This window comes from Microtus pennsylvanicus, chromosome 1, assembly GCF_037038515.1.
Source record: "Microtus pennsylvanicus isolate mMicPen1 chromosome 1, mMicPen1.hap1, whole genome shotgun sequence".
In the NCBI taxonomy this organism is placed as follows: Eukaryota; Metazoa; Chordata; class Mammalia; order Rodentia; family Cricetidae; genus Microtus; species Microtus pennsylvanicus.
The window spans coordinates 139,375,205-139,403,062 of record NC_134579.1 but is presented as its reverse complement, the minus strand read 5'-3'; the positions used below and the strand labels follow the sequence as shown (position 1 = coordinate 139,403,062).

General features: G+C 56.8%; 1 protein-coding gene across 11 annotated transcripts; it reads left to right on the top strand.

Annotated features, from left to right (window-relative positions):
* Positions 1–354: 354 nt before the first annotated feature.
* Positions 355–27,533, top strand: Cic (capicua transcriptional repressor). 11 transcript variants are annotated; one of them, XM_075988646.1, is made up of 21 exons: positions 355–471; positions 3,554–6,355; positions 17,873–18,022; positions 18,106–18,340; positions 18,428–18,557; positions 18,643–18,825; positions 18,907–19,072; positions 19,853–20,055; positions 20,147–20,372; positions 20,803–20,906; positions 21,165–22,386; positions 22,475–22,662; positions 23,879–24,000; positions 24,101–24,267; positions 24,353–24,643; positions 24,750–25,069; positions 25,433–25,689; positions 25,789–25,943; positions 26,036–26,167; positions 26,347–26,478; positions 26,549–27,533. In XM_075988646.1, the coding sequence occupies exons 2-21, from the start codon at positions 3,562–3,564 to the stop codon at positions 26,914–26,916; spliced, it is 7,545 nt and encodes a 2,514-aa protein (XP_075844761.1). In that variant the 5' UTR covers positions 355–471; positions 3,554–3,561; the 3' UTR covers positions 26,917–27,533. The 11 variants fall into 11 exon arrangements, with proteins under 11 accessions (XP_075844761.1, XP_075844735.1, XP_075844742.1 ...); XM_075988620.1 differs by having other exon boundaries at positions 362–471; positions 24,356–24,643; XM_075988627.1 differs by having other exon boundaries at positions 362–471; positions 25,792–25,943.
* Positions 27,534–27,858: the final 325 nt, after the last annotated feature.

The following is a 27,858-nucleotide window of genomic DNA, read 5'->3' as shown; positions in this document are numbered from 1 at the left end:
AGAAAAGTGCGCCGTCCTAAAATCAAAGTCTTGGAATTGACTTGGCCACATTGCCCCAGACCACGCGCGTAGCCTACACTGCAGCGCACGAGAAAAACGGAGGTCCTCTCTCTGTCTCTCTTTCTGGTGGCAACAGGGCTTTCCGCGGGGCCGCGCCAGACTTTTTGAGACTGTTGATTGGTTGTAGTCCGGCCACCCAACAGCCAATCACACAAGGGAAAGGTGACATCACTAGTTCTTTTCCCATCCCCCACCCCCACCCCAAACTTCTCTACTCTGGCTACCAGCACCAACAACCTCGTGGGGGAAGGGTAGGAGAGTAGAACCGGTGAGGTCATTGCGCCGCCCCAGCCGTTGCTGATTGGCTGCGGGGCTCGAGGGTGTCGGTTGGCTGCTCTTCGCACCTCCCCCTCGTGCCGCTACAGCCGCCACTGCGAGGAGCCGCTGGCGACGCTAGAGCCGGGAATCCGGGTGAGTCGGGGCCCTGGGTCTAAGATGTTCCCGATGTTCTGCGAGACTCAGAAGGAACTGCCCTTTCAGACTTTTTCTCCTCGCCCGGTTCTTTGGTGCTCCAGGCACTCTGTCACATGGGAGTTGTAGTCTGCTTTATGCTGTAGACTACGGGCCGGATGCAGGAGAAGACTACTATTCCCAGCAGGAACTGCGATCAGCTGGTCAACAAACCCTTGGGCCACGCCTCCCGGGCTTGCTCATTGGTGGATGTATCTTTTAGCCCCTCCTCCCGTTATTTCATTGGCTACTGTCCTTCACGGGGGCTGGGTTCCTGCCTTAGGTGCATGGTGATTGGGTACTGTATTTGTCATTCGGCACATAAATAGTCTGTTAATTGGTTAAGGCAGATGTCCATCACTTGTGGGGTAGGGTTCTAGGCATATCAGGCAGTCGTAGGCTTAGGTTGGTGTCGGTCCCAGAGGGAGGCCGGTCTTGGAATTTGGCCCCGCCTCCTGGCGCTGCCGGAAGAGCACGATTGGTGATGGCGAGTGTCGCTCCTGACTGGTAGGCGGAGCCGATCAGACTGCGAATATCTATTGGTCTAGGTTGGCGCCGGTCAGCGGGGTTGTGGCCGCCAATTGGCTGGTTGCTCCAGCTGTTACAGGTCCATTCACCATTTTGTGTGTTGGAGTAAAAAAAAAGGGAGAATCGAGAGGGAGAGCCGGAGGGGGGGCGGGGAGGGACCGGACCGGACTGAGCCGGGGCCACGGCCCCCCGCCCCGAAACCCCGCGGAGCCCGAGGTGAAGGGCGGGGCCAGGGCTGACACAGCGTGGGGGTGGAGGGGAGCTGGAGGCCGAGAGGGGACAGGTGGCAGGGACGGGAAGGGGGTACAGGGCAAAAGAGGTGGGCGGAATGGTGTGGGAAGGGGAGACAGAGTGAAGGAAGTGTTGGGAAGGGGGGAGTGGCAGGAAAGGAGTGACTGGGGGAAGAGGGTAATGGGCAGAGTACTGATGGCAGGAAAGGAAGGGTGACAGGACTAGATCAGGGTGACAGGGAGAGGAAGGGGACCGAGCTGGAGGGGGTGATGAAGAGAGGCGATGGGCAGAGGTGTCAGCTTTGGAGGTCTAGAGATGGCCGATAGCAGAGTGTCTGGAAGGAATGGGTGATAGAAATAAATGGGGTGACCAGCCGGGTAACAGGAGGGGGCCTAGTATCTGAGGAGAAAGGTGACAAGATGGGAGAGAGGGGCAGAGAAAATGGTGCCAGGAGGGTGGATGGAAAGAGAGGGTATGAGACCCTAAAGGACATGGGGTGGCCTTGGCTTCAACAGTCTCCTCTCCCTTCTGTGAAGGGGTGAGGGCTCACAGGACCCTGGGTTAGCTATGGTGGACAGGAAGAGAGTAGGCCCTAAGAAGGAGAGGTTTGGCTCTGGGGTAAAGAGACCGGTCCAGGCAACAGGGTTAAGGGATGGCAGATGGTATGCTTGTAGGCCCTGGGTGGGGTAGAAAGGTTTCTGTTTGGGCAGGGTTGGTACCAGATCTCAGGCTCCAGAATGGTGCCCTAGCAGGTCAGTGGGGAGATGATGGTGGAGTCCGTCTAACTCCAGAGCACTTTGGTGCCAATCTCAGGCCCTGCAGACTGCTGAGTCTATGAGAACCCGAGGATTGTCCCACAGGAAGAGAAAGCCCCAAGTTGGAGAGCATGAGATCTGGAATCCCAGGCAACATGAAGACTGTCAGAGGGGCCTCTGATTATGTGTGCCTCTGGAGTATCTAGGACAGTTGAACTTTTTTTTTCTTTTTTCTTTTTGGCTTCTCAAGTTTTCCAAGTCACATCAGAGTGAAGTTTTGGGGGTTTTGTTTTGCTTTTTTTTTTTTTTTCCTTTTCTCAGGGCAGCTCGAAACGAGGCGGGCAGAATGACTATTCAGGAAGTGGGTGAGGTTGGCCTGTTGGGCTTGTCCTGCTTTCTTTGACCTCATCCTACTTACCCCCACCTGGAGTTGGAGGGCATATTTGGGTATTTGGGGATGCTGAGCAATTCAGACTTGCTGCCCCACAAGCTCAGTTTGGGTGAGGGTGCTTGCATACCAGAAGCAGGGGCTGGGCTTGCAGGCATCACACTGGGTGCTGTTGGGGGAAGGGGAGGACTCCCATGTTGTGGGACAGAGAAACCCTGGGGTGTGCAGTTCTGTGTCCCACTGTGTGATGACGTGTGCCTGTATTTGTGCGCGTGCGTGTGCTCATGTACGGTCCTGTGGCAGTACTGGTATGAGCTCTTGCCCCAAGCATGCCCCTGCCTGCTCCCTGCCAGGATCTGGGAAGATGGCTGTACCTGTCAGGCCTGGGATGCAGAGCAGAGTGGGCAGCCGTCCCTAGGGACTCTGAGCTGTGTACTCCTTCCCACCACACCTGGCCATGCATGGCTGCCCAGAGGGGTGGAGGGAGGAAAGAGGCTCACATCAGTTGTGTCGCCTCCCTTTCTGTGGCTTGGTGCTTGTGTATGTTGGTGTGTGCTTTTGCTGTGTGCCCTCTATGTGGTCAGAGCGAGAGCAAGCATGCTCTGTGGATCATCGATAGACAGGCAGCACACAGAAGTGGTTAGGAGCACAGACTCTGGAGCCCTACAGGGCCTGGGTTCAGACCCCTGAATCTGCTGCTTCATTGGCAGATGATTTTAAATCACTTAGTCTCTGCACCTTGCTTGATAGTAGCACCCATCTTTTAGAGCTGTTGGGAGAGGAAATTAGCAGGCTTAGCCGAGGGCTCAGGACAGTGTGGGTGCTCCATAGTGTGAACTCTCAGTGCTCCTCACACTCCTCACACTCCTTGGTGCAGCTGGAGCCTGTTTGCACGTTCCATGTCCCCTGCAGAGAGAGCAGGTGTATGAATGCTCCCCAAGGAGCCAGGCCGTGTATGCTTAAGAGACCCAGGTGCTAGTCTATGTCTGAATGCTTGCCAGAACTCCCATGAGTTAGAGATAGCCTCGTGGGTCACAGAACTCAGAGCGTCAACTCAGCACATAGAAAGTCCCGAGGGACCCTGAGTCTGTGGGTATTCACATTTGCTTCCGATGATCTCTGCTGCTCTCCTATCTCATAGGTGGACAGATGATGAAGCCAATGAAGAAGGTGTGCCCTGGCCTTGCAGGTTCTGCCAGCGGCAGCAAGTCCCCACCAGCCACCAGGGCCAAGGCTTTGAGACGGCGAGGGGCCGGGGAGGGTGACAAGCCAGAGGAGGAGGATGAGGAAGCTCAGCCACAGGATCAGACAGGGCCAGAAGAGGCGGAAGAGGGTGAGGAAGAAGAGACTGAGCGGGACCCTGGAGCCGAGGGGCCACCTCCAGAGCTGCAGTCCAATGACCCTACACCAGGTCTAGCTGAGGACCCCAAGGGAGATGGGGAGGCAGGCCGCTGGGAGCCTTCACTCAGTCGCAAGACAGCCACATTCAAGTCCCGAGCCCCAAAGAAGAAGTATGTGGAGGAGCATGGTGCTGGAACTGGTGGTGCGATCGGAGCCCCGGAAGAGTATGAGCGGACCCCTGAGGATGCCAGTGCCCTGGGTGTACCTCCACGGCCCCCTACATCCACCCGGTCCTCCTCTACTGACACAGCCAGTGAGCACTCAGCTGACCTGGAGGATGAGCCTGCTGAGGCTTGTGGTCCAGTCCCCTGGCCCTCTGGTGGCACCACTGGTGGTTATGACCTTCGGCAACTAAGGTCTCAGCGGGTGCTGGCTCGTCGTGGGGATGGCCTCTTCCTGCCTGCTGTTGTGCGCCAGGTGCGCCGTAGCCAGGATCTGGGTGTGCAGTTCCCTGGGGACCGGGCCTTGACTTTCTATGATGGGTTATCAGGTGGTGGTGTGGATGTAGTTTTGGATGCCATGCCACCTCCAGGTGCGCTGATGGTGGGTACAGCTGTCTGTACCTGTGTAGAACCTGGTGTGGCTGTGTACCGTGAGGGTGTGGTGGTGGAAGTGGCTGCTAAACCAGCTGCTTATAAGGTTCGCTTCAGCGCTGGCCCCAGCTCCCACCCAGGCCCACCAGGCACTCTGCCACCAACCCAACAGCCACTGCACCGTGAGCCCGAGGAGGCCGTGTGGGTCACCCGATCTAGCCTGCGCCTGCTTCGGCCTCCCTGGGAACCTGAGGCCTTGTTGAGGAAGCACCCTGCAGGCCCAGAGGAAGAACAGGGTGAACCTGGGGTTACTTTGCCTCCTTGCCCTTCTTCCTCGGAGCCCAAGCAGCCAGAGGACGCTGAGGTCTCCAACATCAGCTTTGGTAGCAACCTGGGGACTCACTGTGAGGAGGGTGAGGAGAAACACCCACCAGCCCTGGGTACCCCAGTACTGCTCCCACTGCCTCCACCCCAGCTCCTGTCACCACCCCCGAAATCCCCAGCCTTTGCTGGCCCTGGTCGCCCTGGTGAGCAGCCTTCGCCCTGCCAGGAAGGGAGCCAGGCTGGCAGTCGGAGCAGCAGTGTGGCCTCACTGGAGAAGGGAGCCGCACCAGCAGCCCGTGCTCGCACGCCATTGACAGCTGCTCAGCAGAAGTACAAGAAGGGTGACGTGGTCTGCACGCCCAACGGCATCCGGAAGAAGTTCAATGGCAAGCAGTGGCGCCGGCTCTGCTCTCGGGATGGCTGCATGAAGGAGTCCCAACGGCGGGGCTACTGCTCCCGCCACCTTTCCATGAGAACCAAAGAGATGGAGGGCCTGGCAGACAGTGGGCCAGGTGGGACTGGGCGGCCTGCTGGGGTGGCAGCTCGTGAAGGAAGCACTGAGTTTGACTGGGGTGATGAGACTTCGAGGGACAGTGAGGCCAGCAGCGTGGCAGCCCGCGGAGACTCCCGCCCACGCCTGGTAGCGCCTGCCGACCTGTCACGCTTTGAATTTGATGAGTGTGAGGCGGCTGTGATGCTGGTGTCCCTGGGCAGCTCCCGGTCAGGCACGCCTTCCTTCTCACCTGTCTCGACACAGTCGCCCTTCTCACCAGCTCCGTCACCCTCGCCCTCACCCCTCTTCGGCTTCCGCCCTGCCAACTTCAGCCCCATCAATGCCTCACCTGTTATCCAGCGCACTGCTGTTCGCAGCCGCCACCTGAGTGCCAGCACCCCTAAGGCAGGTGTGCTGACACCACCAGACCTGGGCCCCCATCCACCGCCACCTGCCCCCCGAGAGCGCCATTCCTCCGGCATCCTACCCACCTTCCAGACCAACCTAACCTTCACTGTGCCCATCAGCCCTGGGCGAAGGAAGACAGAACTGTTGCCCCACCCAGGGACACTAGGGGCCTCTGGGGCAGGAGGTGGAGGAGCCGCCCCAGACTTCCCCAAGAGTGACAGCTTAGACTCTGGAGTGGACTCGGTGTCCCATACGCCTACCCCCTCCACACCGGCTGGCTTCCGGGCAGTGTCACCTGCTGTGCCCTTCTCTCGCTCCCGCCAGCCCTCACCATTGCTGCTGTTGCCCCCACCTGCTGGACTTACCTCGGATCCAGGGCCTTCTGTGCGAAGGGTGCCTGCTGTGCAAAGGGACTCGCCTGTCATTGTCCGCAACCCCGATGTGCCACTGCCCTCCAAATTCCCTGGAGAGGTGGGCACTGCCGGTGAGGCACGGGCCGGGGGACCTGGGCGGGGTTGCCGTGAGACCCCGGTACCCCCTGGGGTGGCCAGTGGGAAACCTGGCCTGCCTCCACCTCTGCCTGCCCCTGTGCCCATCACTGTGCCTCCAGCCGCACCAACTGCCGTGGCCCAGCCGATGCCCACCTTGGGCCTGGCTTCTTCACCCTTCCAGCCCGTGGCCTTTCACCCTTCACCTGCTGCCCTGTTGCCAGTTCTAGTGCCCAGCAGCTATCCCAGTCACCCTGCCCCCAAGAAGGAAGTCATCATGGGCAGGCCTGGAACAGGTAAGAGGGTAGGTGGCTGGGCTACCATCTGAGCTGGGCTTTCAAGAGTGATGAGCCGCCTGTCCCAAGAGGACTCTGGGGGAAGTTAGTCTGCTCCCTGCACAGATTCGGTAGAGGCTTACATGCCAAGCAAAGGACTTTTCAGACTTGATGTGGCTTTATCAGAGGCTGCTTGTTGGTACCGTCATCAAGGCTCTACTGAGAATGCACTCCCCAGTCTGGGGCTGATGGAGGGACAGAGTGATAGTCATGATGATGACATCTCCTGGGTCTTGGAGGACTGGGCCTCCAAGAAGATAAGCACTGTGCACGGTTATCTTGCCCCGTTTTACACCCAGCCCATAACACAGCACTCAGCACACACCCTGTGCTAACCCATCCTAATGTTAGCTCATTTTGTCTTTCCATCACTGATAGGTGGGTGCAAGGAATGTGTTTGCTTAGAAGAAACTGAGGCCAGGTTAGTGACGTCACATTAAGGCAGGCTAACTCTGGTGTTTAGAAAAAGGAGGGAAGATAGACCCTCTTCCTTCCTTCCTTCCTTCCTTCCTTCCTTTCTTTCCTATTTATTTATTTATTGGCTTTTTGAGACAGGATTTCTCTGTGTAGCCCCAACTATCCTGGAACTTGCTCTGTAGACTAGGCTGGCCTCAAACTCAGAGTTTCACCTGCTTCTGCCGCATGAGTTCTGGGATTAAAGGTGTGTGCCAGCACTGCCCAGCTAAGACAGAGATTCTTAACAGGCCCTTTCTAGTGCGTAGTCGGCCAGGGTAGCAAGGTGGGTACTGGGCACTCCTCCAGCTCTGAATCTAGCCTGGCTATCCTGAGGACAGGGTGTAATAGACAGCTGTCTGTAAACAGTGACAATCTCAGTGGCTGGGGATTGGTGGTCAGTGTTTTTGGAAGCTGTGCAACTCTTGAGAAGACGCTGATCCAGCCAGACAAGTCAGGAAGGGCTTGGAGAAAGAGCCAGAGGCCTGTGAACAGCAACTCGATGATGGGCATATAGATGAGATCAGGGTAAGGCGGGTAGGCAGGGGAGAGTGTGTGCAAGGAATTGAGGTAGAAGCAGATAATTAGAAGGTTAGAGACTGTAAAATCAAGGGCCCTGGAAAGTAGGGGGTTATTGGGATGTGCAGCTGAATTGGTGAGCAAGACTCAGACCTCCAGAGGGTCATTTTTTTCCTGGGGACAGTGGGGAGTCATGAAAGACTCTGAGGAGATGTGATCAGGCTGCTCTGTGGAGGGAGAGTTCGAGCCCTGAGGCCAGAGGAGATCATAAAGGAAGGAGTCTGGTTTGTGGATGTGGGTAGGAGCTGCTGTGGCTTAGGCTTGGGGAGGAGCCACTTTACAAAGGAGCCAGGCCTTGCCCTTAACAAAGCACCAGCCTAGGCCTGTCTCCAGGGCCAGGCACAGCGACATAGGCTGTGTCTGTCCCTCATGCTCATTTACTGAGGTTGTGAGCTGTGTGCTTCATCCTTCTCTCCAGCACATTTTGTATTTGTTACCATATCTGACCCAGTGATCACCATTTCAGAAGTAGGCACAGTAAGAATTTCTGTTTCGGCAGATCTGTAAATGTAGGTGAAGGTCTCCAGCGACCCTCTGAGTACCCATTTCTTACATGCCCACACCCCCCATTGCTGAGATATATGTCTCTTGACACACATACACACTCCAGTACTGGGCGGGCAGGGTTGGAACCACTGCAGGTAATGCTCAGGCCAACCAGGCCAGGCCTGGGAGGGGCTCTTGTCGTATCCAGACGAGGAAAACTGAGACCTTGACTAAAGGAAGGTCTTGATGTCACCCGGCAGGGAAGGCACAACTCTGCCTTAGCCAGGACTTCCAGCTTCTTTGTCCATCTTACTCCCGAGAGTTCTGGTAGGAATGGCTAACTGAGCACCAGCCTGTACTAGACACTGCATGAGCCCTGCTGAGTACTCACTCAGAGTCCTCCCAGTGTCCTGGGAAGTCAGCATGATGAGTCTCATTAGATCCAGAGGGGCCTGCCGCTCAGAGAGTCTGGGTCCCTTACCTAAGGTCACCCAGCTAAGAAAAGAGAGGGCCAGGAGTTGAACCCAGACTACTGTCTGGTTCCAGATACCAGGCATTTAACTACTATCAATATAATGATGATGGTGAGTAAAATAACCCTTTATTGAGCATACACTATGTGCCTAGCCCCAGGCTTGGGGCCATTTAATCAAATCTACCTGATGCTGTGAAGCAAGGATTCTCTGCCCTGTTGACCAGATGTAGAACTAAGGTTCAGGAAAGGGAGGCCCTTTGCTGGAGGCCACCTGGTTGTCAGAACTTGTCCAGTGCCTGTCCTGGCAGTTTTGAACAGTGACTACCTGACTACACCCACACTGAGGTATCTGGGCCCCTCAGGGTTGCAGGCAACCAGCCTTTCATTCTTTCCCAGAGACCTCCCTAGCCTTTGGGAGACAACTGCCTGGGGCAAACACTGTCCAGTGGCATAATAGGGTCACAGCCCTGGCCCCCTTTGCCCTTCCATGTCAGGGCCTGACCCTCTATCAGAGGGCAGCAGGTGTGAGGGGGCGGGCCAAGGCAGCCTGCCTACTCCTGCCCCCCTCCCCAGGCATTTGCTTCCTCTGGGGGACATGCTGGGGCAGGCTGCCGGCATTCTCTACATTCTACTCATGGCATGGCCAGCCAGCTGCCATTGCCACCTCCCTTTGACTCTTGCCGCCTGTTCCCCAGGAAACGAACAGCCTCCCCTTTACCAACCTGTGGCCCCCACCCAGGAGGCCAGATGTCTCAGTCCCATTCCTGGCATGGTCTCCTTGCCAGCTCCCAGCTTCCTGCATGGCTTTGCAGTGTAAGTTGACACTACAGCATGGTGCTTGCAGCTCTCTTCCAACCACTGTGTATCCATCTTTCCCGTGGGTTCCAGGGGTTTTTCTCTTCTCTCTTCCTGGGTGTTTGTATCATTTCTCAGACCTCTGGCCTCTACCTGTCTGTCTGTCTCAGGACTGGGTAGGTACACCTTCATGGTTTTGCCCTTACTTGGGTTTCAAGCTTCCAGTCTGGCTCCCAGATTAGGGGGTTCTGTGTCTGCTTTGGCCTTTCCTGGCCCTCTCTTTCCTATTCTTTCAATTAACTTTGCCTCTTTTGTTTATTTGTTGTTGTTGTTGGGTTTTTGAGACAAGGTTTTTATAGCCCTTGCTGGTTCTTGAAATCTTCATTCTTCTGCTCCCATCTCCCAAGTGCCGGGATTACAAGCATATACACTTTACAGGCACTAGTGATTAAACCCAGGGTTTTTTGCATACTTTTTCCTTTTGAGACCAAGTCTCATTTTGTAGGTCAGACTGACCTTGAATTTATGACAGTCCTGTGTTGGGCTCCCAGTGCTGGGATTGCAGATGTGAGCTGCCACAGCTCTCACATGGTTTAGATCCTCTTGTGCCTGTGGCCCAGACCTCTACCCTGTTCTGTATGTGTCAGAGCTTCAGTTTGTTTTAATGTTCGTTTATTTTGAGAGAGAGAGACAGAGACAGAGAGAGAGAGAGAGAGAGAGGCAGAGAGAGGCGTATGTGTGCCTCCACGTGCCACAGTGAATTGGTGGGAGTCAGAGGACAACTGTGGGAGTGAGTTCACGCCTTTTGTCATGTGGGCCGTGGGACTTGAACTCGGGTAGTGAGGCTTGGCAGCAAGCTACTTTGTCTGCTGCCTCATCTCACGGGTCCAGATTCTTTCATCTTTTTAAATCAGTGGGCAGTTGCCAAATACTAAGCCTCCTAACCCCCACCCTTTCTCCTTTAAATTATTATTGTGTGTGAGGGAGCCAGAAGACAGTTTTGTAGAGTCCGTTCTCTTCTTTACATAGTTCTGGGAACTTAATTCAGGTTGTTTGTATGGCAAATGCCTTTGTGTGCTGAGCCACCCCCACCCACTTCCCCACACTTGTTTTAGAGAGTGTAGGGAGGTTGTCCAGGTCTGAGAACTCTTTCTTGGCCCTTTACAATCTAATTGTCCATTTTTGCCCCTGAAACCTGCTGAGAAATGTTGGTATCTAGCTTGTACATCCACCCACCATACACCTGTTTCCCGCTGGCAGGAAGATGGGGGCTATATGGGCCAAGCTAGGAGATCCGGCTAGAGAGGGTGGCAGGAAAGCTGGTTCTTTGCCCACCCACCCACCCACCCACCTGCTAGAGGGCATGACCCCAAACACCCCCACCCTAGTCTCCCAGGGGACACATTTGGTGCCAACTCCAGAGACATTTCACTATGCCATGTGCAGCGGGAAAAAATGAGGCCTAGAGAGGGGCTGCAGGGGTTGAACCCGGGTCAGCCTGACTCCGAAATCCAGGCTTTCCCCACCAGAATGTCTGCTTCTTTCCAGCACTGAACTGGTATCTGTTCCAGTAGGAGGCAGCTCCTTCGTCATCTTTCTGCAGTTGCAGGGCTGAGTGGTCCTGGGACAAGAGAGTGGAAAAGGCAGATGATGCAGGATGGGACAAGGGAGAGCCAAGAGTTATTTCATCTGAGGAAGTTAGAGGTCAGGGACAGCTCTGGTTCATGTATGCTTGAGAGGGAAGTTCAGGTAGGGTTTTCATTAGAGGTAACATATGAACTGAAGTATGAGGAATAAACAGAGGTCAGGGGCGTGAAAGAAAGTTCGAAGGTGCATGAACTTTCGAAATTTAGCTTGAGCTGGAGCTGTCACTAGACTCCAGGCTGGAGGATGGGTGCCATGGAGGAGAAGCCTAGCCAGGTCCTGCTTGAGAGCAAGGCTGAGAAGCTGGGGCAAGTGAAAAGCCTAGAAACGGTATAGAGCAGAGGGGAATGTTGGCTCTCAGTGTTAGATCACATTGGATTGTCCGAGAGAGGAAGAATCATGGGACGAACGTTACTGGGGGGGAGGGAGTGATAAGAGAAGGAAGAAACTTTCCTGAGCCTGTAGGAGTCTTGCTAAGAGACCCCAACTCTCTCGAATCTTAACAGTCTCTAGCACCAGATGCTGAGAGGGGTCAGGCTGCCTCCTTGCGGCAGCTGGCGGCGGGGCAGTAGACATACGCATGCGCAACGAGGTGTGGGGGGGCGGGGGGGAGGCGCACGTCCCGGAGACCCTGGCGCCCGGGCATTAATGGCTCCATTAGTGGCCGGGAGGGAGGTGCATTAGCGGCGGCGACGGCGTCTGGCTCCCATTACCACCGGCGGCAGCGGCTGCACCGCAGGCGGCTGGACCCTAGCCCGGCGCGCCGCCTCCTCCGCCCGCTCCGTTCGAGGGCGCGGGTAGGAAACCCCCGGTCTCTCTATTTCGGCTGAAAAACTGGAATCGGGCAGGCTCGGGTTCAGATGTCAGCTGTGTCACCTCCTGAATGCAAGGATGTCACACACACACACCCCGCTAGCCTGTTGCTTGCGAAAAAGGACATGAAAACGGTGCACCTGGGGCTTTGTGGACACAGGCCGCGCCCTACCCTGTCCGCACCTATGGGTGCGTGTTCCCGCGCACCCTTGGGGGTAGATTATCACCCCCACAACCAAGGCGGCGGGGCTCGCTCCTTTCTATTGGTTACTGTCGCACCTTCCGACCGCTGATTGGCAGAGGCCCCCCCCCCCACTTTTTGTGTAGTTAACCCCTGCTTGGCCTGGTCGTCCGGCTGGGTGCTTCTTCCCCTCCATCCCAGACAGACTGGGTGCCAGCTGGCCCGCGCCCCGTCGCGGCCCGCGTGGGTGTCAGGCCGGCCGGGCACCCGCCCGCCTTCCAAGCACAAAGCGGCTTTGTAGGGCCTGCCGGGGACTGGCTGGGGGCCAGGCGGCTAGTGGAAAATCTCGTGAGCGCTAAGAGAGGAGGGGAACGCAGGGCGGCGCCCCCTCCTCCGCCGTGCGGTGGCGCCTCCTTCAGCTCAAGCGGACTAGCCCTCCCAGTCCGGGAGCCTGCACACAACTACTCACTCCCCATCCTCGCACCTTTTCTACCCCCAAACCTCCATCCCGCCCTCTACCTGCATCCTGCTCTTCTCCCAATCCCTGGGGATCTTTCCTCGCCCCACTTATCCCCTCCCTCTTTTTCCCTTGCTCCCCCTGCCTACCCTACCCTACCCTGGCTCACACTGACTCACCCTGACGCTATTTTTAGACCCCCATCCCTGTGGAGCCTTGCCAGCCCAATCCTAGGCTCGTTCCCCAGGCAACCCTGGCCGTCGCCGACGCCTCCCGGGATGGGTGGGTGGGTAGGTGGGTGTGTACGTTGAGAGCGGGTGAGGGGAGCTGGGGACACCGGGGTGGTGAGCCGAGTCTGGACCGGGCTGGAGAGCAGGGTGGGGAGCAACCCAGGGCGGCTGGTGAGGGCGCGGTGCCTCGCGGGCTCAATAAATGGGGCCATGAGTTCCGAGTGAGTTGGCCTGTCCCTTGGTCTGTCAGCATCCCTGGCAGCTTGCCCCAGGCGTCGGGGCAGGCCCTGGCCTGCACTACCCCAGGTGGCTGTTGATGTGTCTGGGCTCTCTGTCCCCAGGCCAGGATGGTGTGTTTTGTTGGGAGCTACGTAGTTTTGGGCTAAAGCTTTTGGGGAGTTGATGAGGGGCGGTGCTGCGGGTGGCTCCCGTCACAGCCCTGCCCAGTCTCTTCCTTGAGTAAAGGATGGCTGCTGTGTACCTCCTCTCAGATAGGGCTGGGGCCCTGGTTTAGGGAAACCCTCAGCCCTCTCCAACTTGGGAGGCCCCCGGTTAGGGTTGGGTATGGTTGGAGAGGGGAAGCTGTTGGGGGAATAGGACCTGCTCTTTCCCTTTCACTCGTAATCCACCCCCACCCAGGGTTCTTCCACCCCGAACAATAGAAGTTAAGTATAGGGCTGGCCCAGTGCCCAGGGGCAGGGGGGCCCTTCCCACCCGGATTCCAGCCCCTCCCTGCCAGGCAGGGCCCCCACTTTGTTGTACCCTGCCCTGAAAAGGGCCTCTTCCTATCCTTTTTCCATGGGTACTGAGTGTTCTACCAGATGTGCAGTCGTCCCAGATGTGAGGCCCTCTTTCCCTTGCTATGCTGTGCTTGGCTTTCTCTCACCCAGCAGAAGTGGGGAAGACAGCCTTCTCCAAGCTCTGTCCCTGGGCCACACTACAGTGGGGAAGGGGTTAACTTGCCAGTAGGTGACTCACTCAGACTCACCCTTGGAAAGAGGTGGGGGCAGCAGTGGGGAGATAGTGGGCCACATTGATTTCAGCCTCACATTGCAGTCCCTAGGGCAGTGAGGTAATGGAGGTCTGAGTCTGGGGCTCTATAAAGAGGAGGGGGCAGTCACTTAATAGTCCCTCTGCTGGTCTCTCCGGGCTGTCAGCCAAGTGTCTAGCCCTCTGGAGGTCAGAGGGTTACAGACCTTCCTGTCCCCTTAGGATCAGGTTACTCTGTCAGTGACGGGGCAAGCTGAAGAGGGTTGCCTGCTCTTGTTGAAGACCTCTCTTTCCTTTCTAGAAGCCCACCTTTGCTTCACCTGACCCCATGTGACTATTAACTATCTAGTTGTGAACCCAGGTCTCTGCTTCTGCTGACTGGGACTCCAGACCCTCTCCTGCTGCTGCCTACCTTCCTGTACTTTATTATCATCGTTTGAACTTGTTTGTGGGCCTTTTTGAAATTCCGTTTGTGTCCACCTTGAGTCCTGAGGAGAGCACTTCAATTGAACTCCTGAGTTGTTAAAGCCCAGTCTGTGTGACTTGCATAATTTATTCAATCTCTTTGAACTTGGAGTTCTCACTTAGACAATGGGTGCAGGGCTGATCTCCTCCCTAGGTAGTTGTGAGACTAGTGTAAACAAGGTAACACAAGCTTCCAGCAGCTGGCTGCTCCAGTCTCAGTTCCTTTTCTCTCTCCTGATCCTTTTTCTGGGGTCAGGATGATCATTGAAGGTGGGCAGTGGTGTGACCCGGTGCCTCACACTGGAGAAGTTCCAGAGTGGCTGGTGGCTTTAGAGTGGAATGATGGTGAAAGGCCATAGGGCTCTGGATACCTTATGAGCCTGGATCCTGAAGGAGTCGGGACCCTGAAGTGTGGGGTTAGTATCTCGGTGTGAGTTGGTGTGTCCTGGGATGGGGGTACTGAATGGGTGCTTAGAAAGGCTGTGTGAGAATGAGTGTGGGCATAGTGGACAAGCAGTGTCTGCTGAGGTCGGCCTAAAACATGTGGGCTGGTCGAAGCATGATGAGAGTGTCACTCAGGCAGAGGATGGGAAATATGAAGTGATGGTGGGTATGGAGGTAAGGATCACGTACTTTTGAGGTAGTACATCTGTGCCAGCAGGTGAGTGGAGTATGACTTCGTGTGCGACAGTATAGGTGTAAGACCGAGGGCGTGCGGTGCCCATAGCGGTGTGTAAACGATAATGGGTGTGGCATGGAAATATATCTATGAGGAGTGCGCGCGCCTGTGTACTTGAGTTAGGGCTCAGGGATGATTTGCCAACCCTTTACCGTTGGTCCTCCTAGCAAGACCCGGCGCAGCAGGTCGGCCACGACGCGAGTGAGGGTGTTCCTCGCGCGCACTGGACACAGCACGGCTCTCAACTTCGGGCCTCTGCAGCGCGGCACCCTGAACCGCCCCCCTGGCTTGCTGCCTTTGCTGCAGTGCGCCCTCCCTGCCACCCTGCTGCGGGCCCGCCCCCGGCCGGCTTGGAGCCAACCGTAGTCCGCCCCGCCCCGCCCTCATTTGCATATGACTGACGTTCCCCCGGGGCGGCCAATGGGGGTGGGCGCGGCGGGGCCTGACCCGCGCGCGGCGTCAGCAGCCAATGGGCTCAAGCGTAGGGGGCCGGGCTTGCGCGGAAGGCCGCGGGGGAAGCGGGGAAGGGGCGGGGGGAGGCGCGGCGGGGGGAGGGGAGCGCGTAGTAGTGGCGGGGCGGGGAGGCAGCGGTGGTTCGGCGCGGGGCTCGCTTGGAGCGCGCGGACGCAACCACGCTAGTCCGTCTATCCGCCTGGGACCCGAGGTCGACCTGGTGCCCAGCCGCCGGCCCAGGGCCCGGAAAGGCGGGGCGGCTGCGCTGTCTGCCGGGCGCGCGGGGCCAGAGCCGTTACCCGCCGGAGCTTGGAGGGAGGGAGGTAGCGAGCCAGCCAGCGGAGAAGGGAGGGGGCCGCCCCCGCGCACGCGCGCCGCGCCCCGCCCCGCCTGCCCCGCCTGCTGGACTCTGCGAGGGAGGAGGGAAAGGGAGGGGGCGGCGCCGATGGCCCCCGAGCCGCGCTCCCCGTGACGGCCCCCGCGCGCGCCGGGGGGCGGGGCGGGGACGGCTCGCGCTGACCTCCCCCGCCCCCTGGGCGGCGGGAGGCAGGCGGCGCTTTGCGCAGGCGCGTCCGGCGAGGACCCCCGCGTGGGGCGGCCGGAGGGGGCTGCGGGGGGGGGCATGCGGCGACGGCCTCCCGCTCCCCCCGGGCCGGAGCGGCGACGGCCAAGGAGCGGGTTACGGGCAGAGCGGTGTCAGCCGCTGAGGAGGTGCGAGCCCCTGTCGGGCTCCCGCCGCTTCGGACCATGTACTCGGCCCACAGGCCCCTCATCCCCGCGTCCGGCGCGGCCTCTCGTGGCCTCGGCATGTTCGGTCAGTAGCGTCCCGCACTGGGACTGCAGGGGTCAAGGTGTCGGGGTGCTAAGTGCGGAATATCGGCTATGGGATGTAGTACCTGCACGGTGGAGGGAGAGTAAAGGGATGGCAGAGAAAGTTTAGAATCTAGCGGGGCCGAGTGGTTAGTGATGGCAGGTGTGCGTGTAGCCGAGCAGTGGGAGTGAGGAGTGGGGCGTACGTGGAGACAGGTGTGGTGCTCAAGTGACGGGTGGAACAGATCGGTTGTGATTGGTGTAAGGGCAACAGTAACAGGCTTTGAAGTCTGTGTTAGAATAGACTTTAGTCCTGCTGGTGGAAGATGTGGAATGAGGACAGGGATGGGGGCTTAGAGGAGTGGTCTAAGGACAGGTTTGGTGGGAAGCACCACCTCTCAGAACAGTCTGTGGGTAGCAGTGTTTGTGGTGTGATGTGATGAGAGGGCGGGAGAGGCACACCTGGAGGGTGACACACTCGGATAAGCATAGGACCAGAGGACTGCCCCATTGTCTGCTTGGCCTCCACTCCCTCCCTATTTCAAGAAAGCTAGGAGGGCTTAATAAGATCTTTGTGGAGAGAGAAACACATCCACATTGCAGGCTGTCTTGGGGTTGGAGTCCCTAGATGGCTTTGGGGCCCCTAGGGGTGGGGGCCAGGGATGTTAGGAATCTTGAGTGTCTTCCAGTTTTGTTTCCCTGCTTCCCTGTTCTTCCCACTTTCCTTTAGGGCTCCTTTGTCAGTCCCTCAGAATCAGGTCTTGAGGTCACTTCTTCTTATAGTGCTCCCCCAGACTACATTTCTGAAGGTATTGGGGTGGGGTCACCTCAGGTCAGGTTGCTCTGGAGCAGGGGGAGGTAGGGAATGATGGATATCAGAGATAGGGCGGTTCCCTCCTTCCCTCTTCCCCCCCTGAGCAGGGGCCTCTCTCCTTTGCTGGTTCCACTTCCCCTGGAGCCTGCGGCCTGGCAATGTGGGGAAGCTCACTGATAGCCTTGCTTTTCAGTTCCAGCAGGCGTGGTCCCAGCTCAGGATCATGTACTTTCCCACCCAGCTTTCAGGTGGAGGTGGGCCTCGGTGTTGTACCTCCCAAAATTCTACTGGTGATGGAATTATCTCCCTGTCTATCACCTCAAGGAAACACCTGGCACTTCAGCCTTCTCTGGGCAGGCTTAACAACAATTCTGTCCTCTGTCCCATTGTCCCTGCTTTTTTTTCTGGGGAGTTTACCACACCCTCCATCTTTCTGGGCAAGGAGACTGGACACTGGGCATGAGATAAGCCCAGGAGTTTCCAGGGAGAGAAGCTTCTTACTGGGTGTCGGAGTCTGTTTAGGAGACAAAAGAAGGGAGCCACCTGGACCCCACCCAGGAAGGGCAGGTCTAGTTCTCTGGGGACTGGTTGTGGGAGGGGGGAAGGGGCAAAGAGGGTGTTATTCACTGTGGGGCTGTTCGAGATTCCAGGCCCTGAAAATGAGTAGACAGAAGGGGAAATAGGGCCATTAACCTGAAGAGAAGGGGGAGCGTGAGACCAAGGTGAGGGGCTATGTCAGATGGCAGCTTAGTTGCTGAGAATGTGATGCCACGGTTATAAGGAGGATTGTCCAGCCTTGCAAAGGTCTTAGGACATCAGAGTGGGGGAATGGCAGCTGAGAGTGACCTGGTTTGTGGCAGGAGCCAGTTCCTCTGGCTTGGTCCCTAGTGGCAGGGCTGGTGGAGGCTGGGAGGAGGAGTGGGACATGAGTACTGTTTCTCTTTCCTGCTTCTGTTTCCTTTTTTTAAAATCTGTAGACCTTTTAGGGATTTTTCTTTTTCCCTCCGAGTGATATCTCACTTTACTGACCCCAGAGGCGTAGGGTATAAAGACTGGGTGGAGCCACTTCACACAGTTGGAGGATGAGATTAAGTTGTGGTGGAGGTTAGGGCCAAGCTCTCCTGGCATCCAGCTCACATGGCTCCTTCCCACAGTGTGGACAAATGTGGAACCTCGTTCTGTGGCTGTGTTCCCCTGGCACTCCTTAGTCCCCTTCCTGGCACCCAGCCAGCCCGACCCCTCTGTGCAGCCGAGTGAGGCCCAGCAACCTGCCAGCCACCCTGTGGCCTCCAACCAGAGCAAAGGTAAGGTGTAGGGACTATGGGAATGCTTGGGCATGGGAGTCCAGGTAGCCCAGGCGCTCTCTCATAGACTGTTCTGCTCCTAGAACCTGCTGAATCAGCTGCTGTTGCTCATGAGCAGCCACCAGGAGGTGCAGGGAGTGCTGACCCTGGGCGGCCCCCTGGAGCCACATGCCCTGAGAGCCCAGGGCCTGGACCTCCACTCACTTTGGGGGGTGTGGATCCTGGTAAAAGTCTTCCTCCCACCACTGAGGAGGAAGCCCCTGGGCCCCCAGGAGAGCCCCGGTTGGACAGCGAGACCGAGAGTGATCATGATGATGCGTGAGTTCTCAGGGCCTGGCTAGGTCGGGGTAGCGGGGGATGCAGAATTGAACACATGCTCTTCACTGGCCCTGATGCTTTCCACAGCTTCCTCTCCATCATGTCTCCTGAGATTCAGCTGCCTCTGCCACCTGGAAAGCGCCGCACCCAGTCCCTGAGTGCCCTGCCCAAGGAACGAGACTCATCTTCTGAGAAGGATGGACGAAGTCCTAACAAGGTACCTAAGCAAGCTTTGCAACCCTGTGGACACCAAACCTGTACCCCAGTCCTAACTGATCTTCTCTGGGCTTTGTTAACTACAGCGGGAGAAGGACCATATCCGTCGGCCCATGAATGCCTTCATGATCTTCAGCAAGCGGCACCGGGCCTTGGTCCACCAGCGGCACCCCAACCAGGATAACCGAACTGTCAGCAAGATCCTGGGAGAGTGGTGGTATGCCCTGGGGCCCAAGGAGAAGCAGAAATACCACGATCTGGCCTTCCAGGTAATTCTTCCTCTCCTTGGCTCTTCCCAGTGTTCTCTGGTGGGGCGCTGAGTGAAGGGTCGCCCTGCCCTTTCCTGCCAGGTGAAAGAGGCCCACTTCAAGGCCCACCCAGATTGGAAGTGGTGCAACAAGGACCGAAAGAAATCCAGCTCAGAGGCCAAGCCCGCGAGCCTGGGGCTGGCAGGAGGGCACAAGGAGACGCGGGAACGGAGCATGTCGGAGACGGGAACTGCTGCTGCCCCTGGGGGTTAGTCAGCTCCTTGGCTCTCCCCCTGCCACCTCTCCCTGAGGGCTGCCAGCCTTCCCCTTGCTTGCTCAACCCCTGTCTGAGCAACTTGTCTTCTTTGTTGCTTTTGAGGACTCATCCACAAAGAAACTGGCAGTTTTATGAATGAGCCATGGAGATGCAGAAAGGAGACCCAAATACAAATCATTGCTTACTGCTATTTATTGAGCATTTACTACGTGATCAAAAAGTAGTCCTCTTTTTCCAGATGAAGAAATAGCCTCAGAGATGCCAAGTCACTTGATTAAAGTCCTGGGCTAATAACAACCACCACAACCAAGATTTAAGCCCTAGCTTGGCTTCCCCAGGCCCATAGTTGGAACCATTGCCACTCACTATGCCCTGGATTGGCTGCTTCTAGGAGTTCTGGGGTACTTTGGGGTTTTAATGCTGTTGCCTTCTGTGAGAGTGGGAAATCTTACTGCTCCTCTCACATAGAAACACTAAGGCTCGGACAGACCAGTGGTTAACTAACAGCTAAGATCTCCTGGACCAATGTCCAGGCTTGCTCACTCAGAGAATGTCTGCTTCCAGGAACGGGCTTGCTTCCTGCAGGGCCAGAGGACAGAAACTTGCAGGGAAGAGATGTTGAGCTGGAGACTGGTGCTTTCCCTCTACCAAGTGGCTCAGGGTCTCCAGTCTGCTTCTGCCCAGGACCTAGACACATCTGTGAGAAGTTGGGCTGGTTCAGGTGCTGTAGTCATGGCGCTGTGACAGCTCTTGACAACTTCTGCTTTACAGTGTCCTCTGAGCTCCTGTCCGTTGCAGCCCAGACACTCCTGAGCTCCGACACCAAGGCTCCAGGGAGTGGCCCCTGTGGAGCAGAACGACTACATGCGGTTGGGGGACCTGGCTCAGCTCGACCCAGAGCCTTCTCCCACAGCGGGGTGCACAGTCTTGATGGTGGGGAAGTGGACAGCCAGGCACTACAAGAACTGACCCAGGTTGGAGGCACAGGTCACCAAGGAGGTGGGGTAAGGAGGGTTGTGTGAGGCAGCAGACCCAACTAAATCCTCCCTGCCACCTGTCCCACAGATGGTTTCTGGCCCCACATCATACTCCGGCCCAAAGCCTTCCCCTCAGTTTGGCGCTCCAGGATCTTTTGCAGCTCCTGGTGAAGGAGGTACCATGGCCACTAGTGGGAGACCCCCACTTTTGCCCTCCAGAGCCTCTCGTTCCCAGCGTGCAGCCAGTGAGGACATGACCAGTGACGAGGAACGCATGGTCATCTGTGAGGAAGAAGGGGATGATGATGTCATCGGTGAGTAGGGCAGGGTTACAGTCCTAGAGGGGCCTTGGATCAAAGGCCAGTGGGTGACCAGAATCCAGGTCCTTAGGCTCCTCCAGTTCTTTTCCATGTTTGTTTTTAGCTGTATAATGTCAATTCTGCTTTGCCCAAAGAAGCTGCCAGCCATACAGGAAACCCAAGGACATGGGTGTCATTAGCAGAGCACTAGATGCTCTTCCCAGTGTACATTTCAAGTGACTTTGGTCAGATGCACAGAGCCCTGGGCTCAGGACTGTCCTCCAGGGCCCCCTCTGTCCTGCCCTACTGCTACCATGGTTGCCTTCCACTCACTAGCCTGCTTGGCCTAGAGCTGAAGCCAGAGCTCAGATTCTCTTTCAGACTGTTTCCTCCTGGGTAGTTCTGTACTCAGTCTCTTCCCTACACTGTCCCTCTACTTCCTCAGCTGATGACAGTTTTGGCACCACTGACATTGATCTCAAGTGCAAGGAGCGGGTGACTGACAGTGAGAGTGGAGACAGCTCTGGGGAGGACCCAGAGGGCAGCAAGGTGAGGCGTGTTGGGAGCTGGGGTATGATGCTGTCTCGTCACTCTCAGAACTCCTGGGTGCTTGACCCAGGGGGAGAATTGGGTCTGAAGAAAGCAAGCTTCTTGGCTCATGGGCAATTGGGTCACATCCAGGATGAGTTGGCCTTCAGTTGGCAGGGGTACTTTTGGCTGGCCCGGCTTACAAGCAGGCAGGGGTTCCTGGCATAGGGGTCCAGCTGTCTACACTCCCTGACTTGGGTTTCTCTTTCCTTAACCCAGGGCTTTGGCCGTAAGGTGTTCTCACCTGTCATCCGCTCCTCTTTTACCCATTGCCGTCCAACCCTGGACCCTGAGCCTCCAGGGCCCCCGGATCCACCTGCAGCCTTCAGCAAAGGCTATGGCCCCACCCCATCCTCCTCCTCCTCACCTGCTTCCACCTCAGTTTCAACCTCCTTTTCACTGGGCTCTGGAACCTTTAAGACCCAGGAGTCTGGTCAGGGCAGCACAGCAGTCCCACTGCGGCCCCCACCTCCTGGAGCTGGGGGCCCAACAACACCTTCCAAAGCCACTCGCTTTCTTCCTACGGATCCTGCCACCTTCCGGCGCAAGAGACCCGAAAGTGTTGGTAGTCTGGAGGCCCCAGGCCCCTCGGTCATTGCAGCACCTCCCATTGGGGGAGGAAACATTCTGCAAACACTGGTTCTGCCTCCAAGCAAGGAGGAACGGGAGGGCAGTGGTGCACGAGTGCCCTCAGCCCCAGCCCCATCACTGGCCTATGGGGCTCCAGCAGCCCCTCTGTCCCGTCCTGCTGCCACCATGGTCACCAATGTGGTACGACCTGTCAGCAGCACTCCTGTGCCCATTGCCTCAAAGCCCTTTCCCACCTCTGGCCGGGCTGAGGCATCTTCAAATGACACAGGTGCCAGGACTGAAATGGGCACTGGATCTCGGGTACCTGGAGGCTCCCCATTGGGTGTCAGTTTAGTGTATTCAGATAAGAAGTCAGCAGCAGCCACCTCACCAGCTCCACACTTGGTAGCTGGACCCCTGTTGGGCACTGTGGGGAAGGCACCTGCTACTGTCACCAACCTGCTGGTGGGCACCCCAGGCTATGGGGCTCCTGCATCATCTGCTGTTCAGTTTATTGCCCAGGGAGCCCCAGGCAGTGTGACCCCTGCAGGCTCAGGAGCAAGTGCTGGGAGTGGCCCCAATGGGCCAGTACCCCTGGGCATCCTGCAGCCAGGTGCCCTAGGCAAGGCTGGGGGAATCACACAGGTGCAGTACATCCTGCCCACACTGCCCCAGCAGCTTCAAGTGGCACCTGCCCCAGCACCAGCCCCTGGGACCAAGGCAGCAGCTCCCAGTGGCCCTGTACCCACCACCAGCATTCGTTTCACCCTCCCTCCGGGCACCTCAACCAACGGCAAGGTCCTGGCTGCCACTGCACCCACTGCTGGCATCCCTATCCTGCAGTCTGTACCTTCCGCCCCACCCCCTAAAGGTGAGACCTGAGTTGGGTTTTGTAAGGACTTGGGTCACAAAAGTCTGTTTGATTGTCTTGTAAACTTTTCTTTTGTTGCTTCTTCTAGCCCAGTCAGTTTCTCCAGTCCAGGCCACACCCTCGGGTGGCTCAGCCCAGCTGCTTCCTGGGAAGGTGCTAGTTCCCCTGGCTGCCCCTAGCGTGTCAGTTCGAGGTGGAGGGGCTGGCCAGCCACTGCCCCTGGTTAGCTCACCTTTCTCAGTACCTGTCCAAAATGGTGCCCAGCAACCTAGCAAGGTAAGGCACTCTGGTAGTGGCTTCACTTCTCTTCACTGTTGGCTGTCATCCTGTGTTCACCCGTGTCACTGCTTTTCCTGGTCTCCATTTTTCTCTGGAAATTGGGTTGGTGGTTTGTTCGTGTGTGTGTGTGTGTTTCATTTATCTATTTAACTGAAGCTTGGGGATCAACATTTATTAGAGTTTGAGAGAAAAATAACAGGGCAAGCAGGCTGTACATCCTGGCAGTTGCTGGGAAGGAGGAAGAGAGAAAGTCCTGCCTTTTGAGTAAGGATTTAGCAATGGAGGTCTGTGGGCTGATGCAGAAAATGAGTTGGGGCTGGGTATGGTGGCACCCATTTACTTCTGGCACTCAGGAGACAGGGGCAAGTGGACATCTGGGTGAGTTTAAGGCCAGTTTTCTACATGAGTCCCAGGCCCACCTGTCTCAGAAAGGGGGCAGAGATGAGGGGGAAATGGGAGAGAGAGAGAGAGAATACTTGTTCTTGCAGAGGACCTGGGTTCCCAGCACCATGCTACTACCTGGAGGTGCACAACAATCTGTATTTCCAGTTCCAGGCCACCAGACGCCCTCTTCTGGCTTCCACAAGCACTGCATGCACACAGTACACATGTAAATGTGCAGGCAAAATACCCATACATTAAAAATAAAATTAAAAAGTCTTCAAAAAGCTGGGCGATGGTGGCGCACGCCTTTAATCCCAGCACTCAGGAGGCAGAGGCAGGCGGATCTCTGTGAGTTCGAGACCAGCCTGGTCTACAGAGCTAGTTCCAGGACAGGCTCCAAGCCACAGCGAAACCCTGTCTCGAAAAAAAAAAAAAAAGTCTTCAAAAATAGAAGGAAAAAGTTGGGGATGTTCAGAGAAATCCCAGAGTGTCTGGGAAAACAAGCTTAGGAGTTTGGTCCATATCCTAAGAGGGAGAGGTAAAAAGAAAACATTAACATTTTAGTTAGAACTCAGGAAAGCAGGCAGGCTTAGCAGTGAAGATTTGTGAGCAGCTGCCTGTTTTTTAAATGTTTCTGTGCAGCCCACTGTTTCCTTAGTGCTCAATGTCTCTACCTGTTCATTATCTGGATCCTCCTCTGTGGTCTCTGTCCTGGCCTGACCTCAGGCTCTGAGTTCTCTGCTTTTGCTGAGCCTGCATTCCAGGCCTCAGTCAGCCCTGTCCTTTGGGGTCACATCTTACTCTAGTCTATGGGTGCTTTTGCCCACAGATTATCCAGCTGACTCCTGTGCCTGTGAGCACACCTAGTGGTCTGGTGCCACCCCTGAGCCCAGCCACAATACCGGGGCCCACATCACAGCCTCAGAAGGTCCTGTTGCCCTCTTCCACAAGGTGAGACCAGTTAAGCCCTTTCCTTCATTCTAGGCCAGACAGTGGTGGGTTAGGGCCAGCCCATCTCACTTCACTCCTCCCCTTTCCTCTCTGGTGGCAGAATCACTTATGTGCAGTCAGCAGGTGGGCACACTCTGCCTCTGGGTACCAGTACTGCATGCAGTCAGGCTGGAACAGTGACCTCATACGGGCCCACAAGCTCTGTAGCTCTGGGCTTCACATCGTTGGGGCCCAGTGGTCCTGCCTTCGTACAGCCCCTGCTCTCAGGTGAGGGCTGGCCTGGGGAATTGGGGAGGGGTTGAAACAGCTCCAGACCCTAACTTGGTTCCCTTCTCCTTTGTCTTCCTCCCAGCAGGCCAAGCTCCATTGCTGGCTCCTGGCCAGGTGGGCGTGTCACCTGTGCCTAGCCCCCAGTTGCCTCCTGCTTGCACAGCCCCTGGAGGTCCTGTCATAACAGCGTTTTACCCTGGCAGCCCTGCGCCCACCTCAGCACCCCTGGGCCCACCTTCCCAAGCTCCTCCAAGCCTGGTCTACACTGTGGCCACCAGCACCACCCCACCTGCTGCTACCATTCTACCCAAGGGCCCACCAGCCTCTGCCACTGCCACTCCAGCCCCGACTAGTCCTTTCCCTAGTGCCACAGGTGGGTGTCGGGGCAATTCTGGGGCAGGGATTGTGCAAGTTGGGGGATTCAGGAAATGGGCTTCAGTGAGGTCTGGCTTAGTAGATGTTTTCTTCCTTACCATCAGGCTCCATGACCTACAGCTTAGTGGCTCCCAAGGCCCAGCGGCCCAGCCCAAAGGCCCCCCAGAAAGTGAAGGCAGCCATTGCCAGCATTCCCGTGGGGTCTTTTGAATCGGGTGCCGCTGGGCGGCCTGGACCTACACCCCGACAGTCTCTGGACTCTGGAGCAGTCCGAGAGCCAGCTGCCCCAGAATCAGAGCTTGAGGGGCAGCCCACACCCCCAGTCCCTCCACCTCCTCCAGAGACCTGGCCTCCTAATGCCCGGAACAGCCCCCCACCACCCTTGCCTGCTGAGGAGCGACCTGGCACCAAAGGCCCTGAGACTGTAAGTATCTAGCTGGGTGGGGACTCCCCTAGTTCTGGTCTTGCTACTTGCCACTTTGTTCTTTCTCCGTGTGTCTCCTGCCTGATCGCTGTATACCATCCTATTAGGGAGCTGCATTCTGGGCATCCTGGCCTTCAGAGGCCAAGGCTTTGTCTCATCTTTCATCTTGCCTCATCTTGTTTCTGGCTATTGGCTCATGAACTCACCTACTTCACTCCCTTTTTGTGTCTGGGTCTCTAGCCTAAACTGGCCCAATATTCATAGCAGTACTGAGTGCTGGGATTACAGGCATGAGTCCCTGTGACTTTTTTTTTTTAATCCCAATACATCTAAGTCCAGTATTCTTGCCTGTCCCCACCCCAGGCCAGCAAATTCCCCAGCTCATCTTCAGACTGGCGAGTTCCTGGGCTGGGCCTGGAGAGTCGTGGGGAGCCTCCCACTCCTCCTAGCCCAGCTCCTGCTCCAGCCACAGCCCCTAGTGGAAGCAGCAGTGGCAGCAGCGAGGGCAGTAGTGGGAGGGCAGCTGGGGACACACCTGAGCGCAAAGAAGTGACTAGTTCTGGCAAGAAGATGAAGGTGCGACCCCCACCCCTGAAGAAGACCTTTGACTCTGTGGACAAGTGAGCAGGGGTTGGGATATTGGCAGACTGCCTAGGGCTTGGTGGGAGAAGGGACAGCTGCAGACCAAGACCGTAGAGGTGACCCTGCTGGCCTTCCAGCAGGGTCCTGTCAGAAGTGGACTTTGAAGAGCGGTTTGCTGAGCTACCTGAGTTTCGGCCAGAGGAGGTGCTGCCCTCACCCACCCTGCAGTCTCTGGCCACCTCACCTCGGGCTATCCTTGGCTCCTACCGCAAGAAGAGGAAGAATTCTACTGGTAAAGCAGCCCTGGCTCTTAAGAAAGTGTGTGTGTTGTGAGGGCAGGCCAGAGGCCACCTCCACTAAAGCCTAGTCTGCTTATTTGGCTAGACCTGGACTCAGCGCCTGAGGACCCCACCTCGCCCAAGCGCAAGATGAGGAGACGTTCGAGCTGCAGCTCAGAGCCCAACACCCCCAAGAGTGCCAAGTGCGAGGGTGACATCTTCACCTTTGACCGTACAGGTACCAGTATTTAGGAGACTAAGGGCTTCCAGGGGTGGTGGTGTCATGAGGGTAGCCAGGGAGGCTCAGTCAAGGCTGACCCCTATTAAGAGCTGGCAAGACTTAGTGGGCACTTGGACAGTGGCCAGGAGTGTGGGGGTCTCTGCTGCAGCCTTGATTGAACTCCCTTTCCTGGGAAGGTACTGAAACTGAGGATGTGCTTGGAGAGCTGGAGTATGAGAAAGTGCCCTACTCATCACTGCGGCGTACCCTGGACCAACGCCGGGCCCTGGTCATGCAGCTCTTCCAGGACCATGGCTTCTTCCCATCAGGTGAGCAAGTCTTACACTTGGGAATTTCATGGGGACTCGACCACATTTCTCACCATCTTTCTGTTTCCAGCCCAGGCCACAGCAGCCTTCCAAGCCCGCTATGCAGACATCTTCCCTTCCAAAGTGTGTCTGCAATTGAAGATCCGGGAGGTTCGCCAGAAGATCATGCAGGCAGCCACTCCCACAGAGCAGCCCCCTGGGGCTGAGCCCCCCCTCCCTGGACCACCCCCTAGTGGCATGGCTGCTACTCCTGTTCCGACTCCCAGTCCTGCTGGGGGCCCTGACCCCACCTCCCCAGGCCCGGACTCTGGCACTGCCCAAGCTGCCCCGCCACTGCCTCCACCCCCAGATCCTGGGCCTGGACAGCCTGGCTGGGACGGGGCTCCCCAACCCTCCCCACCTCCCTCTGGTCCCTCCACAACTGCCACAGGCAGGTGAGAGGCCCTTGAAAAGATCCCAGGACCCACAGTATAAACCCCTCAGGATATGGACAGTATATATAGATGGCAGGAATTGGGGGTCAGACAGTGGGATAGTTACCTCCTCCCCAGTAAGCCATTTTGTCCTTTCCAGTTTGGTATGGAATGTGGCCTGTTCCCCTTGTATATATTCCCTCCCTGTGCTGGGGGAGGGGCAGCAGGGGCACAGACTCCCTCCACAGAGCTCTTGTACAGAACCTGAAGTGTGTGACCTTCAGAGCTTTTCACTTGTACTTTATGCAGAATGGCTCCTGTGAGGGCTGCAAGCTGGAGGGTAGTTTGAGCCTTGGGCCACAGGGAGATGCCTGTGGAGTAGTGGGGAGTTCATGCATCCCCCCTTTTTCCCCAGAGGGGCTGGACTCAGGTTAGTTTGGGGTGGGGGGCTCCTGCACTTTGCCACAGGCATGGGGAGAATTTTCCCCACCCTCTGCCCTCCCAACTTGGGTTGTACTTTCTAAGAAGGTGATTTTCCCCCTTCCATTGTCCCCATTCCCAGAACAAAACATGTTGATCATGTGCAATATTTCTTACTGTGCCGAGAAGCCGCAATGACCGAGATTAAAGCTGTTTAACACACCCATGGCTGCTGTCTTGTTTCTCAAGTATGACTTCTCACACTCCAAGACTACCAGTATGCCATCAGCACCCTGACATTTCAGCCTCTAAGGGTGAGGCAGCCTGAGCAGTCTGGGAACTGTGCCTATCCACCTATCCAACAGGCAGCAACTTGGGTAGACTGAGCCCCTATGCTGTGAGAAAGGCAGTTCACCACTATTGGTCGTGGAACTAGTTATACTCATTTTCAGGAGACCAGTTTGGGACCACGAGCTAGCTGTCCTCAGTGTCTTCTTGTGCAAAGGGCTTAGTCCTGGAGGATAGAAGGTCTGAAGGACATCTGAAC

Excerpts from the sequence above, each read along its gene's own strand:
- Cic (XM_075988646.1), top strand. The coding sequence starts at position 3,562 with ATGATGAAGCCAATGAAGAAGGTGTGCCCTGGCCTTGCAGGTTCTGCC. Across the intron at positions 24,268-24,352 it reads CGTACAGCCCCTGCTCTCAG|CAGGCCAAGCTCCATTGCTG; the intron begins GTGAGGGCTGGC and ends TCTTCCTCCCAG. Across the intron at positions 24,644-24,749 it reads TCCTTTCCCTAGTGCCACAG|GCTCCATGACCTACAGCTTA; the intron begins GTGGGTGTCGGG and ends CCTTACCATCAG.